The sequence below is a fragment of the Eleutherodactylus coqui genome, chromosome 6 (genome assembly GCF_035609145.1).
Source record: "Eleutherodactylus coqui strain aEleCoq1 chromosome 6, aEleCoq1.hap1, whole genome shotgun sequence".
NCBI classification, from domain to species: Eukaryota; Metazoa; Chordata; class Amphibia; order Anura; family Eleutherodactylidae; genus Eleutherodactylus; species Eleutherodactylus coqui.
In genome coordinates, this window is record NC_089842.1 from 19,124,955 (window position 1) to 19,139,935 (window position 14,981).

The window sequence follows — 14,981 nt, forward strand, 5'->3', positions numbered from 1 at the left end:
CATAGGGGGCAGTATTATAGTAGCTATATTCTTGTACATAGGGGGCAGTATTATAGTAGTTACATTCTTGTACATAGGAGGCAGTATTATAGTAGTTACATTCTTGTACATAGGGAGCAGTATTATAGTAGTTATATTCTTGTACATAGGGAGCAGTATTATAGTAGTTATATTCTTGTACATAGGAGCAGTATTATAGTAGTTATATTCTTGTACATAGGAGCAGTATTATAGTAGTTATATTCTTGTACATAGGGGGCAGTATTATAGTAGTTATATTCTTGTACATAGGAGCAGTATTATAGTAGTTATATTCTTGTACATAGGGGCCAGTATTATAGTAGTTATATTCCTGTACATAGGGAGCAGTATTATAGTAGTTATATACTTGTACATAGGGGGCAATATTATAGTAGTTATATTGTTGTCCATAGGAGCAGTATAATAGTAGTTATATTCTTGTACATAGGGGGCAGTATTATAGCAGTTATATTCTTGTACATAGGAGGCAGTATTATAGTAGTTATATTCTTGTACATAGGAGGAGTATTATAGTAGTTATATTCTTGTACACAGGGGGCAGTATTATAGTAGTTATATTCTTGTACATAGGGGGCAGTATTATAGTATCTATATTCTTGTACATAGGGGGCAGTATTATAGTAGTTATATTCTTGTACATAGGGACAGTATTATAGTAGTTATGTTCTTGTCCATAGGGGGCAGTATTATAGTAGATATAGTCCGTATTTTAAGCTAAGAGGATTGTCTTTCTAACTACAGACCCATTGGCTTGGACGCAGGAGCATGTAGCTCAGTGGTTGGACTGGGCAGTGAAGGAATATGGACTGTGTGATGTGAATGCCTCATTGATGCAGGGAGTAGATGGGAAAGAACTGTGCAGAATGACCCGGGAGGACTTCCTACGAATGGCATCCCCTTACAGTACTGAGTTGCTGATGTCACACTTATCATATCTCCGTGAAAGTACGTACCCCCAAATATCTTAAAAGCCGATACAACACTGCAATATGAACAGAAATTCCATGTTTAACAGTTTCGTGCTTGCAATGCATTTCACTTCCATCAATGATCCACATTGTCTTATTCATTCCCACAGATTGCCCAACCCTCACATATTCTGTGGTTCCCGTTACTCCGGCTCATCCAATGTCGCCACGGAGCACAGTGAAGTCAGGTAAGTTGATCCGCCGCTGGGAAATATGTGAACTGTCCACACGTTTTGCCATCATAGCGCCTGATTACGGTTCCTGTATTTGCAGAACCACTGTATGATGATGTGGGGAGAGCAAGTTGGAATTCCATCAACAGTACAATCCACAGAGGTGAGAAATCGTGCTGTATGATACCTGAGCAGGGCGAGCGCCAACTTCACTGCCATTGACATCAATGGGAGCACTGCTGGTGGCGCTCCCATTTCCGGGAGTGAAGCCGGCTTTCCAACCTCTTCCTCTGAGCACTGATGACGACGTCTACATTGTCAGCAGGCTGGACGATCAGCTGATGGATGAGTGGCGAATCCAACTATTGATAACTTATACAGAGGATAGGTCATCAGTTAAGAAATCCTGAACCACCCCTTTAATCTCCTGTCCAGTGGTGGCCGTAATACCCCTTTAATTCTCTACAAGATGATCATACCAACAAGTTGATGCTGTCAGCAATTATAAGTGAGCGTGTCACACACATATATATATTCCACCCAAAATGTGAGTCCCCTTTCACTTTAGCCTTGTTTTTTGGGGGGCGCCATTTTTTAAAAGGCGAATGGCATCCAACCGTACACATCAGCAATCGTTTTCCAAGAGGATGAATAAAGGCCCCTCCCTCTGTAACAGTGCAAGAATAGCCTGCGGGAGGAGGGTGATGCCAGGTTGGTCAATTCCCTAAACTATCTGGAAACTCATTCTTCCAACTAAAAGGGAAGAGGGTAAGACCTCAATCAAAATCTGTGGTTCCAATAGTCCAGCAATTGATGGACCAAGAGTTCCACTAATCCAGCATATTTACCCAAGACCCCCTCCCCCTAAGATTAATATGAATAAGTGAATCTAATAGAAGTTCTTTATATTTTACTATAGGTTCTCCACCGCAGTCTAAGACAATCACAATACGCAACACACCAGGTGAGTGCGGATTTACACTATCCTACCTAAGGTAAGTGGACCCCTGAGCAAAAAAGTATTTATTTCTATATGTTAATACTTTGTGGGGCCTTTGGCCCCAATGACATTGGATACTCTCTGCGACCAACTTTCTACTACTGTCTGTTATAATGTAGCTGGTATTTCCCTCCATTCATCCCGCAAATGTCTGGCGAGTTCTGCCAGAAAAGATACATCGGTCCGTTTACAATGGTACAAGGAGCGTCATCATTGCACAGTTGAACAGCGGAAGAACGTTCTATGGAACGATGAATCTTCCCTGCAATCTTCAAAAAAGAAGATCTTTTGCCTGAGTGTGTTGTGCCAACATTTAAAGGGGTTATCCAGGAAGCAACACACCGGGGTCAGAGTGGAAGCACGGCTTCAACCCCTATGTAGTGGCCAGCGCTCGTAACTGCAAGTGCAGCTTTCATTGAAATCCACGGCAGCTGCACTTGTAATTGCAGGCACAGCTCCCATTGATGTCAATGGGAGCTGTGCTTGCAATTATGAGTGCCCGTTTCTACACAGGGGTCGGAGCAGTGCTTCCACTCCAACCCTGGTGTATCCCAACGACTGCTTCCTGGGTAACCCCTTTAAGTACAGTGGAGGTTCCATTATGGTCTGAGGATGGCATGGTCTTGGTCCGTTGGTTACAATGGTAAGAACCATAAACATAGAGGTGAACCTACATATTCTAGATAATAACGTGCTGCCAACAATGTGGCAATACTCTGGGAATGGTCGGACATACTTCCAATAAGACAACGCGCCTCGTCACACATCCAACGTCATTTTACGCTGGTCTGAGGATGTGGATGTTCCACAATTGGACCAGATGCGCAGAGCCCTACTGAACATCTTTGGGATGAAATGTAACGTCGGGTCAAGAAAGATGAACAGTGCCCATCTTCTTTGAGAGAACTTGCCAGACATTTGCAGGATGAATGGAGGGAAATACCCACTTCAATGTATCAGACATTAGTAGAAAGTATACCAAGGAGAATATCCGATGTCATTAGAGTCACAGGAGACCCACTAAATATTAACACATTGAAATAGATACTGCTTTTGATTCTTGCTCAGGGGTTCATTTACTTTTGGTAAGGTAGTGTTTATACTTTGTAAAAACATTATAGATGAGCGAGTATACTCGGTAAAGGCAATTGCTCGAGCGAGCATTGCCCTTAGCGAGTACCTGCCCGCTCGAGACTGAAGGTTCGGGTGCCGGCGGTGGGGAGGGAGCTGCAGGAGAGAGCGGAGCGGAACAGAGGGGAGATCTCTCTCTCCCTCTCTCCCCCCCGCTCCCTCCTGCTGACAGCCGCTACTCACCGCTCCCCCACGCTGGCACCCGAACCTGCAGTCTCGAGCGGGCAGGTACTCGCTAAGGGCAATGCTCGCTCGAGCATTTGCCTTTACCGAGTATACTCGCTCATCTCTAAAAAACATCAAAGAAAAAAGGAATGATACTCAAGGAAAATGATCCCGAAAATTAAAAACTGTAATCAAATGTTATTAATAGCAATCTATAATATAATATGACATCGAAAAAGGGGAAACACATAAGGGCCAAAACAAGTAGAACCAACAGAGAGAACAGGGATGTTCTTGTGCCATCTTCTGGCCTTCTTACTTCCGCAGTTGGACCTGGAGGAGGACAATCCAATGTATGTTCTCTGTGTTGGTTCTTCTTGTTTTGTCCATTTTGTGTTTCCTATTACAACGCTGTATATTATATACAAGTATTACTATTCATAACGGGATACATTGTATTACTCTAGGCGGTCGCCTTCTTTGAGCATCAGTCCTTCTTTATTTGCTGTTTTTGTATGTGTGGTCATCCTCCTGTTGGTTTAGTGAAGGTTTATATAGCTGCTTATACTTATATACATTGTAGCCCAGATTATTAGGGAAAGATTGGGGGGAGAGCAGGAAGTGGTTAGGAAATGGGCTTCTTTACACAGGTGTATTTTGGGTCCGTGTGCTGTCCATGTGTGACTGCACATGCTCAGTACACGGACCCATTAGGGCGGCTTCACACACAGCGTACAAACCATGTGGAGGAGACTCCTAAAATCTCCTGCAGCGGGAAATTTCTGCATAGAATCCTCAGCGTTCCTGAAATACAGGGGTCAAAATCTGCAGCAAAAAAAAAATGCAGCTAAATCCGTACCATTTCGGCGTATTTCCAGCAGCGTATTTCTATCGTATTTGCTATGTTTTTTGCGGTAGAAAGCCCACAGCAAATACGTTAAATGTGAAGGTCCTTTTACAGTCAATGGGGTGTTCACTAGAGATGAGCGAGCGTACTCGCTAAGGCTAACTACTCGAGCGAGTAGTGCCTTATGCGAGTACCTGCCCGCTCGTCTCCAAAGATTCGGGTGCCGTCGGGGGCGGGGAGGCGGCGGGGGAGAGCGGGGAGGAATGGGGTGGAGATCTCTCTCTCTGACTCTCTCCCTCCTGCTCCTTCCTGCTCACTCCCGCAACTCACCGCTCTCCCCCACCGGCACCCAAATATTTAGAGACGAGCGGGCAGGTACTCGCTGGAGTAGTTTGCCTTAGCGAGTACGCTCACTCATCTCTAGTGTTCACACATGCCATTTTTTTTACATGGACCCATGTTCTGAGCACGTCCCATTGTGGTGTATTGTAACGGACCAGAACTGCCCATTCATTTCAATAGATCCTCCAAAAAAAGACGTGAACACGGAGGACATCTGCGTGCGCTCCGTTTTGTACTGTTCATTGGTGAGTAGAGATGAGCGAGTACACTCGCTAAAGGCAATTGCTCGAGCGAGCATTGCCTTTAGCGAGTACCTGCCCGCTCGAGACTGCAGGTTCGGGTGCCGGCGACGGGCAGGGAGCTGCGGGGGAGAGCGGGGCGGAACGGAGGGAAGATCTCTCTCTCCCCCCCCCCCTCCGTTCCCTCCTGCTGACTGCCGCTACTCACCACTCCCCCGTGCCGGCACCCGAACCTTCCGTCTCAAGCGGGGAGATACTCGCTAAGGGCAATGCTCGCTCGAGCAATTGCCTTTAGCGAGTATACTCGCTCATCTTTATTGGTAAGCAATTCTAGGGAAAAGAATTGGGGTTTTGTTGCACGTAAGAATCACACCTGAACACCCAGATCACACACGGACATAAAAAACGGAAACATGCAACGCATACAGGATTGACACAGACATACACGGACATTAAAGACGTTTGTTTCTCGCACACATTGTTTACACTGTTCACATTTCACCCTGAAAAGCCGGTTAAATGAATCTGGTTTTGCGTGGTGCTGGGTGAACCCGAACTGCTGAACACCGTTTCAGCTTGAACCGAACCGAAAGTTTTGCCAAAATTCGGAGAATCAGCCAATCTGAAATTTAGTTTACATGCAATCTACGCACACGAAAATGTAATTTACACAAAATAGTTGCATTTTTATATTTTTGAAGACTTCTTAAAATTATTTTTGCTTATTTCATCTTTTAGTCCATTTTTTGTCCCATTAAGCAATTAATATTTCCCATTGTGATTTTAACCTCACAACGTACTAGCATACCCATATCATAATGAATTACCCTCTGAATACATCAAGTGGCGCAGGTGCAGGCCTCTTGACAAGGGCGTAACTAAAGGCTCAGGGGCCCTGATGGAAAACGTGAGCTGGGGCCCCCCTCTATCTGTATCTGTACCCGTACCCATACCTAAACCATGCTGCACAGAGACATAACTTGAAGCTCCCGGGCCCCAATGCAAAACCTGGAACAGGGCCCCCAACTATAATGCTTTATTCATAGTACTGGGCTCCCTATATGGAGAGGAGAGGCCTTATGGGCCCCCTAAGGCTCCTGTGCCCGGGTGCAACCGCATCCCCTGCACCCTCTATAGTTACGCCCCTGCCTCTTGATGTATTCAGCACATCCCGGCAGCTCCGTGCGCCGTCTCGGAAATGTATGTCAGGCCCGACCTAGTGTACATGTCCGGTATTATTTCACCAGTTTCTGGCATAAATTATACACATATCTCATGGTCAGGGCGGCCATGCCCCCTATCGACAAGCCTCACCCACTTATCGAAATATCGGCAGGGTGAGGGCTTATTTACACGAGTGTATATTGGCCACCGTTTTCACAGCCGGGCGATATACGCTTCCATCTGAGCAGTCCCTCCCTTCCTGGTGTTTGCAATGGGGGGCTCGGGTAGGGCTAAGCTCCGCTCTGTCCCGCCCACTCCCATAGCCAGCAATTGAAGTAGGCGGGACAGAGTGGAGCTTAGCCCCACCTCCACCCCTCCTATTGTAAACGCCAAAGTGGAGGAGAGAGGCAGAGAGATGGGGAGGGAACTGCTTAGATGGAAGCGTATATTGGCCGGCCGTGAAAACACCGGCCGATATACGCTCGTGTAAATAAGCCCTTAGGGTAGAATGATGAAAAGTCGCACACTTTTGCACAAATACCCACTTGCGCAAAATTTTTAAATTTTTCCTTAATGCCAGAAAGTGGTGTAAAAGCTTTCATTAATGCGGCTCGACTTTTTGTGCTGTGTAGGTCGCGCTATTGCGCACATCTGCGCTTCTTGCTGTACTTTCTGCACCGCTGGGGACCGTTCACATCAGTTCAGGACCCACCCACGCTGTGCTACCTAATTAGTCCCTGGTGTTTTTGATTGTCCCACAAAATTGCGCAGCTCATTGCACAATTTGCGGGATCGGGTGCACATCTGGGCATCCCCCATTAACTCCTATGCACACCAAACTAGAGCAAGTTCTATTCGCTGCACGTACACGCTCGTCTGAAGCCGCCCTAATACTTAGCTGAAGGCTTGTTACAATTGCATCCAGTCTGGACAAACGTCTCTGGACTTCAGACTGATACAAGTTACCTGCACTGATACATTGTAACAAACTAGCAGGGCAGCAGTGAGATTTGTGCTGCCAATGTGTTTGCCTCATATAGCATTGTCTGGACTGGTTGCACCCTGAGTGAGTCATGCTTCAGTAGTTCCTCGCATTCATTCTCAGCAATCAGAGATATTGAAAATGATGAGGAAATGAAACCCAACGGAAATTAGAAAGTTTTGTACTAAGAAAATGAACTCTATATAATGAAGTCATTGACTGGAATATTTCCTTTGCAGATCCGTATCAGGTGTTGGGACCGACAAGCAGCCGTCTGTCTAATCCAGGTGAGAGCGCGGGTCGCACAGGTGGCTGACTGCTTAATGCGAATGGGAGGGTGTCGCTCTTACCTGAGTCTGGAGGAGGACAGCAGAGTCTAGAGGGGGGGAAGAAGAGATGTCTAGTGGGAGGAGTGTGGAGTGTAAAAGGGGACAGAGGAGTCTGGAGGAGGACAGAATAGTCTGAAGGAGGGTGAGAGGACAGAGGAGTCTGGAGGAGGACAGAGGTGACTGGAGGAGAACAGAGTAGTCTGAAGGAGGGTGAGAGGACAGAGGGGTCTGGAGGAAGTCAGAGGAATGTGAAAGAGAACAGAGGGGTCTAGAGGAGGAAAAAGGTCTCTGGAGGAGTCTGGAAGAGTGTGCAAGAGGACAGAGGGATCTGTAAAATGACAGAGGAGTATGTAAGAGGAGAGAGGGGTCTGAAGGGGACAGAGCAGTGTGAAAGGGGACAGAGGAGTGTGAAAGAGGATAGAAGGATCTGGAATTGGACAGTGGAGCGTGAAAGATGACAAAAGGGTCTGGAGGAAGACAGAGGTGACTGGAAGACAGAGGGGTCTGAAGGAAGACAGAGGAGTCTGGAAGAGTGTGCAAGAGGACAGAGGGGTCTGGAAAAGGATAGAAGAGTATGTAAGCGGACAGAGGGGTCTGAAGGGGACAGAGGAGTCTAGAGGAGGACAGAGGAGTGTGAAAGAGGACAGAAGGATCTGGAATGGGACAGTGGAGTGTGAAAGATGACAAAAGGGTTTGGAGGAGGACAGAGGTGACTGGTAGACAGAGGGATCTGGAGGAGGACAGAGGAGTCTAGAGGAGTCTGGAAGAGTGTGCAGGAGGACAGAGGGGTCTGGAAAAGGATAGAAGAGTATGTAAGCGGACAGAGGGGTCTGAAGAGGACAGAGGAGTCTAGAGGATGATAGAGGAGTGTGAAAGAGGACAGAAGGATCTGGAATGGGACAGTGGAGTGTGAAAGATGACAAAAGGGTTTGGAGGAGGACAGAGGTGACTGATAGACAGAGGGATCTGGAGGAGGACAGAGGGGTCTAGAGGAGTCTGGAACAGTGTGCAGGAGGACAGAGGGGTCTGGAAAAGGACAGAAGAGTATGAAAGAGGAGAGAGCGGTCTGAAAGGGATAGAGGAGTGTGAAAGGGGACAAAAGGATCTGGAATTGGACAGTTGAGTGTGAAAGATGACAAACGGGTCTGGAGGAGTGTGGAGGAGGACAGAGCAGTTTGAAGGAGTGTGAAAGAAGCCAGAGGAGTCTGGAGGAGGACATAGGTGAATGGAGCACAGAGGGGTCTGGAGAACAGAGGGGTCTCAAGGAGGATAGAGTAGTCTGGAGGAGGACAGAGGCGTATTTAAAACTAGGGGGGTCTGAAGGGGACAGAGGAGTGTGAAAGGGGACAGAAGGGTCTAGAGAAGGATATATGAGTGTGTAGACGACAGAGGAATCTAGCAGCAGTGTACTCCCCTCTGTCCGGAAGAATACTTGCTGAATATACAAGCATTCGTTTGACAGCCAGCTAATGTCTATGGCCAGCCTTGGGATGAATTTAAGCATTGTGCTCATATTATACTTTTTCCACAATTCTGCAAAAAAACACAGAATTATGACCACAATGTGTGAATATATACAAAATCTGGGATGTGGGGTTGACCTACAGCTGAAATGTATTGTAAATTGGGAACTCCGGACACAGTTTACATTTACATTTAAGATACATGACATGTTCCTGAGTTACAGAGAGAAGACATGTCATCAAATGAAATAAGTGTTGCCTTGGCGGTGTGGTTAGGGTCATTGTCTTGTTGGAAGGTGACCCTTCTGCCCAGTCCGAGGTCCCTTGCACTTTAGCTCAGATTTTCATTTTTTCTGTACTTTGCTCCATTCGGCTTTCCATCCACCCTGACCGGTCTCCCTTCCCCCAGCATGATGCTCCACCACCAGACTTCCCAGGAGGGATGGTATTGGGCAGGTGATGAGCGGCGCCTGCTTTCCTGCAAACATAACTCTTAAAATTGGGACAAAAAAGTCCAATCTCGGTTTCATAAGACCAGAGAATCTTGTTTCTCGCAGTCTGAGGTCCTTTAGATGCTTTTTGGTAACTCCGGGTGGCTTTCATGTGTCTTACTGAGGAGGCTTCTATCTGGCCGCTCCACCATAAAGCCCAGAATGGTGGAGGCTGCAGTGATGGTTGACTTTCTGGAAGTTTCTCCCATCTGCACACAGGATGTTTGGAGCTCATCCAGAGTGACCGTTGGGTTCTTGGTCACCTCTCTTACAAGGCCCTTCTTCCCCGATGACAGTTTGGTGGGTCTGCAGCTCTAGTAAGAGTCCTGGTTGTTCTTCCATGAAGGAATTATGGAGGCCGCTGGGCTCTTGGAAACTTTCAGGGCAGCAGAAATGTTTTATAGCTTCTCCTGATCTGTGCCTCCACACAATCCTGCCTCTGAGCTCTACAGGCAGTTCTGTCTTCCTCATGGCTTGGTTTTGTCTCTGATATGCATTGTGAGCATAATTAAAATTATGTCCAATTAACTGAATTTACCCCAGGTGACTCTTATAAAGGTGTAGAAACATCTCAGAGATGATCAAGAGAAACAGGTGACCCCAGAGCTAAATATCAAGTGTCCTACCGAAGGGCGTGAATACTTATGTTATGTCAATGCAAAATGTTAGTTTTTAATAAAAAAAAAAAGTACAAAGATTTTGAATATTCTGTTTTCACTTTGTCATTATGGAGTATTGAGTGTAGAATCATGGGGAAAACCTGAACTTTTGCAAAATTTGCACAAGGCCACCACATAACAAAATATAAAAAAGTGAAAGGGTCTGAAGACATATATCTATATATAATAGCCACAGGCAAATAATCTGTCAAGAAGTACGTTGATTAAAAATCCGGGGGGTCTTGTGTAGATAACATTGCTCCATAGGCTGCACAACCTCCACGGGCTGGGGGTAAAGCTGTGCGGATTTAGTAATACCTCACAAGCTGCTCTGTTGACTCAATATTGTGTAAGTAAACATTACCATGTTGTAATGTTGTAAGGCTCATTAAGGAGCATCTTCTCGCCTCACCCTGATGATTGCTGCTGATTTCCTCCGTTCTCTGGTTTCATAGCCCCCTCTTCCTCCACCATCGTCCACCAGCGCCTGCTCTGCTGGCAACCACTTGTAGGTCTCAGTAGGCAGAAAGCAGATTACACTTCTCCGCATGACGTCTGGCCCTTTAATTACTTGCGCTTAGAGTACAAATGTGTAAATGTTTTCCTTCGGGGATCCGAAATAATCCGGCTTGTAATTAATTAGCTGTAATCACCTTATAATGGCTTCATCCCCGAGAGTAAAGCTGTCTGTACAAGAGCTACAGTTCAGCCATATTGGTTCATTTCAAATATATCATCTGATGGCTGGTAGGACATATATTGACAAGCCAAAAGTCATGGGACAGGAAGTAATATCATGTAGGACCCTCTTTAGCCCTGCAAAGGGCAACAACTTGACGTGTTGTTGATTCCATAAGTAGATGGAAGATGTCTGGAGGGGTGTTGAGCAGCCTGGATGGGTGCCCCCCACTTCTCTGAGGTATTTGTTGGTTCCCGGTGTGAGGCTCATGTGGGGTCAACGGGCATCATTCATACGAACTCTACAACCAATTCTGGACAAGTTGGGCCCAATGCACTATCCTGCTGGAATATCCATCATTGTGGGGTTACATGAAGTCCATTAAAGGCTGTAAATGTTCACTAAGCAGTGGAACGTAGCTGCATCGATCAATGGCTTGACTAGGCAGAGCAGCGGACCCAACCCATGCCATGAGAACACCCCACACCAGTATGGAGCCACCACCAGCCTGACAACTGGGGTCCATGGCTTCATGGGGTCTGCACCACACATGACCCTACCATCAGCCCTAAACAACTGGTACCGTGACTCGTCGGACCACACAACATTGCCAGTCCTCTAGGTCTAGTTAGTAACCTCACACGCCAGGTGAGGCGCTGTGCCCGGTGTTGTCATAATAACAGAGGCCTTCTGGTGGGTCTTCTGCTCCTGTATTCCAAAGAAACCGAAGATCGCTGCGCTGACCTACAGTACATGGTACACATATGGGGCTCCGGCATTGAAAGGGGATGTGATTTCTGCCGGAGTCGCATTTCTGTTCAGACGGACAATTCTAGCCAGAAGCCGCCAGTCGTGTTCATTAAGCACTGGGCGGGCACTGTGCTGTCCATTATGGATGGTATTGCCTTCTACGAGGTATTCCCCAGACACATGTGACACTGTGGATCAAGGAATCTTAAATGGCCACACAACTTCAGCCTTGTGTGCTGCAGAGTTTCAAGGCAGCAGAAATGCAGTCCTAAGCTCTTGCTCATCACCTGAAGGTTGTGAGTTCAATCCCTGCAGGCTCAGGTAGCTGGCTCAAGGTTGACTCAGCCTTCCATCCTTCTGGGGTCAGTAAAAATGAGTACCCAGCTTGGTGGGGGTATTAAATAAATTACCCGAAAGCGCTGCGGAATAAATTGGCGCTATACAAATAACAAGATTTATTTATTTTTAAATGGCACGCCCCATCAGTCTGGCACCCGCTATCATGCCTCGATAATTCCCATCGCCTTGTCATGAGCCATAACCCCTTACAGCTTATACAGCTGCAGGCGTTCCCGATACATCACTTGAGATAACGCCACTTCTTCATCAATTTACATACCGCTATCCCATGACTTTTGGCAGGTTAGTGTATATGAATCCCAGATGGAGGGCCACTTTGAATTTTCCGTTGGTCGTTCCTCCATTGTACTCGTGTGCGGTCCTAGCGGCTAGTGACAGGTGATCATTGTCCCCGTACACGGAAATGATCTGACGTACAGCCAGTCATCCATTTTACATTTTGTGCCACTGTATCAGATCCCCGATGACTCGTCATCGCTCTCACCGATTTCCTTTTCTCCGTAGGAAGCGGCCAAATCCAGCTGTGGCAATTCCTGCTGGAACTCTTATCGGACAGCGGGAACGCCGGCTGCATCGCCTGGGAAGGAGTGAATGGAGAATTCAAGATGACCGACCCGGACGAGGTAGCGCGGCGCTGGGGGGAACGTAAGAGCAAACCCAACATGAACTATGACAAGCTGAGCCGGGCGCTGCGCTATTACTATGACAAGAACATCATGAGCAAAGTTCACGGGAAGCGATACGCCTACAAGTTCGACTTCCAAGGAATCCAGGTGGTCCAGCAGTCCCACAACAACGACCCTTCAGGCTGCAAATACCAGGATGGGAACTATTATACCCAGCAAGCCAAGGCAGCTGTGCCACTACCGCCCCACCATAACCAGTCCCCTACCCTGCCTGCCATTATCCCAGTGCAATATTTCAGCACGCCCCCTAGTGCCGGAATGTTCCCAGGACAGACAAGGCCACATGGCGGCCAACTGGCCTCACATCTGGGGGCTTACTACTGAGTCGCAGAAGGACAGTCATAACGATGGAGGTGGAACTGCAAAATGGTTGATGAAAGGCGAACTATGAAAGGGATGTATACGGTCAATACCTTACGGTGAACTTCACCGTCAAAACACGCAGCTTTCTGACGCGGTTTTTGGCGCGGATCCACATGTGGAATTTGCCCTGTCAATGCTCAAAATCCCAATACGGAGATTTTTGTTTCCGTGATTTTTTTTTTTTGTCAAGAAGTGAGATGTCACTTCTGGCGTGAAAACGCGTTTTTTCCGTATCGCATGCGGATTTTGCCCGCTAACACAACAAATTCTGCTTGTGGATCCGCGCATTTTTGATGCTATTTTTCGAGGCAGAGTTCACGTGGAGAATTTGGTGGTGAGTTCCGCCATGTGAACGTATCCTTGGGCTTCCTTCAGGCATGGTCTTTTTTTCTTTTCTGGCGCCAGAAGAATTGCGTGCAATTTTTAAAAATCATACCTGCAGTTTTTCGAACTCACGTAGGATTTTTGTTTGGCGTTTTTTTTTTACCTATAGAAAAAAAAAACTTGAAAACAAAAAACACCAAACCGAAAGCACGCCGCGATTTTGAAGGAAACACGAGGAACCTAAAGAATACATGACAAAAAGAAGAAAAAGCCTTAAAAAAAACCCACAACGTTTTTCAGGGTGTTCTATATTTTGCTATTGACCTTCAGCTAACGTCCGGATGCAAAGTTTTTTTGCCATAACAAAAAGCCTGCTGATAAAATGTAGCGTTTTTGTGAAAATTCCAGTAGGCCTCATTTATCAGAGTGGTCTGGCAGCGAGACTGTCCTTGTTGCCCATAGCAACCAATCACAGAATTGCTTTCATTTTACCTCAGCAGCCTGTTGCCGGTAGCAACCAATCAGAGCACAGCTTTCATTTCTTAAATGGGTGAGGTAAAATGAAAGCTGAGCTCTGATTGGTTGCTATGGGCAACAAGGACAGTCTTACTGCTTTGATAAACGAGGCCTGCTGTGTGAAGCGGGCCTTACAGAGCAGTAGCCCCTAAACACCTTAGTAATTAGGTGCCCAGGAGTCTATTACACGCTATTTAACCCAAGAGTGGCAACCAATATGGCCGCCATTACTTCTTCTATAGGCATCATCACTCAACTTTCCCAGATTCCAGAATGGCAAAGCGGGAACAAAAGATGAATCGCTCGCTGCCTATTTAGTTAAGAGTGGCCATATTGGTTATCGCCCAGCTTTCCCAGAACTAGCAGCGACTGGAGGCAGGATATTTTCAGGGGATTTTTCCTCTTTGGGAGTCATTCTCTTAATAGAATGCCTCGTGGTGATGAGAATACAGGGGGCTTTGCTGGGTCGGGGGTCTCAAACCTGTGAATCTTGGAATCGGAGAAGTCTATTGGCATTTTCGTAGCGGTCATTTATGTTATTTGTGTTTTTATTGTATTTTACTTATTAAAGGCATTGGAACTTGACTTTTTCTCATGATTTGCGCCTTTGATCAACAAGCCTCATTGGTGCGGTTGGTGGAGGGGCACGGTAATGAATGGGTTAATCAGGGTTATATGGCCGCCGCTTCCTCTCATGAGGGGTTATAATCCGCAGGTTACAGATTGCGCTGTTACATTGTAACAATATGATCGCACTTACGGCGCCCGTACGCCACAAATGCCAGCGTGTGAACGAGATTTTTGCAAATCTCGTACGTTTTGCTGCTTAGTCTCAGGTTTAAAAATGTATGCGGACTTTCTGTGCAGAAATTCCGCCCCCGGTGAACGCAGCCCAATGCGTGTCGTATAAACCGCCGCTGCGGCTTTAGAATCTGCAGAAATATTCCGCTCCATGCGCAGATTTGTCCTCAATATGGTTTGCACAGAAAATCCGTACTTGTACTGTTACCCAAAATCAAAGGGTTAAAATCTACTGCGAATCCGAACCACCCTGGAGTGGCGAAATTTGCAGCAGATCCGCTTCAAAGTTCACAAACGGTGCAAATTTTGGCGTGTATGCGCACCAAACCGAAGGAGTGAAATCTGCTGATTGGCATGAAAGAGCATGGATTATGGTGCGAAATAAGAAAATCCTCACGAAAATCTGCTACTTGGAATTCACTCTTAAGGCTCACTCATACGAGCGGATTTCGGCTGCGTATTACACGCTTATTTTTGGCGCGTGTTATAGGCAGAGCTAAAAGCTCC

At 46.6% G+C, this 14,981-nt stretch overlaps 1 protein-coding gene across 2 annotated transcripts in view; it reads left to right on the plus strand.

Moving 5' to 3' along the window:
• LOC136631908 (Friend leukemia integration 1 transcription factor-like) overlaps nucleotides 1-14,258 on the plus strand; it is a 54,769-nt gene extending 40,511 nt beyond the window's left edge. For both annotated transcript variants that reach the window (XM_066606386.1, XM_066606387.1), the window contains exons 4-9: nucleotides 784-987; nucleotides 1,121-1,198; nucleotides 1,284-1,346; nucleotides 2,103-2,147; nucleotides 7,293-7,340; nucleotides 12,289-14,258. In XM_066606386.1, the coding sequence (XP_066462483.1) occupies nucleotides 784-987; nucleotides 1,121-1,198; nucleotides 1,284-1,346; nucleotides 2,103-2,147; nucleotides 7,293-7,340; nucleotides 12,289-12,794 (944 nt within the window). In that variant the 3' untranslated portion in view covers nucleotides 12,795-14,258. The remainder of the gene's footprint in view (nucleotides 1-783; nucleotides 988-1,120; nucleotides 1,199-1,283; nucleotides 1,347-2,102; nucleotides 2,148-7,292; nucleotides 7,341-12,288) is intronic.
• The last annotated feature ends 723 nt before the right edge of the window (nucleotides 14,259-14,981 follow it).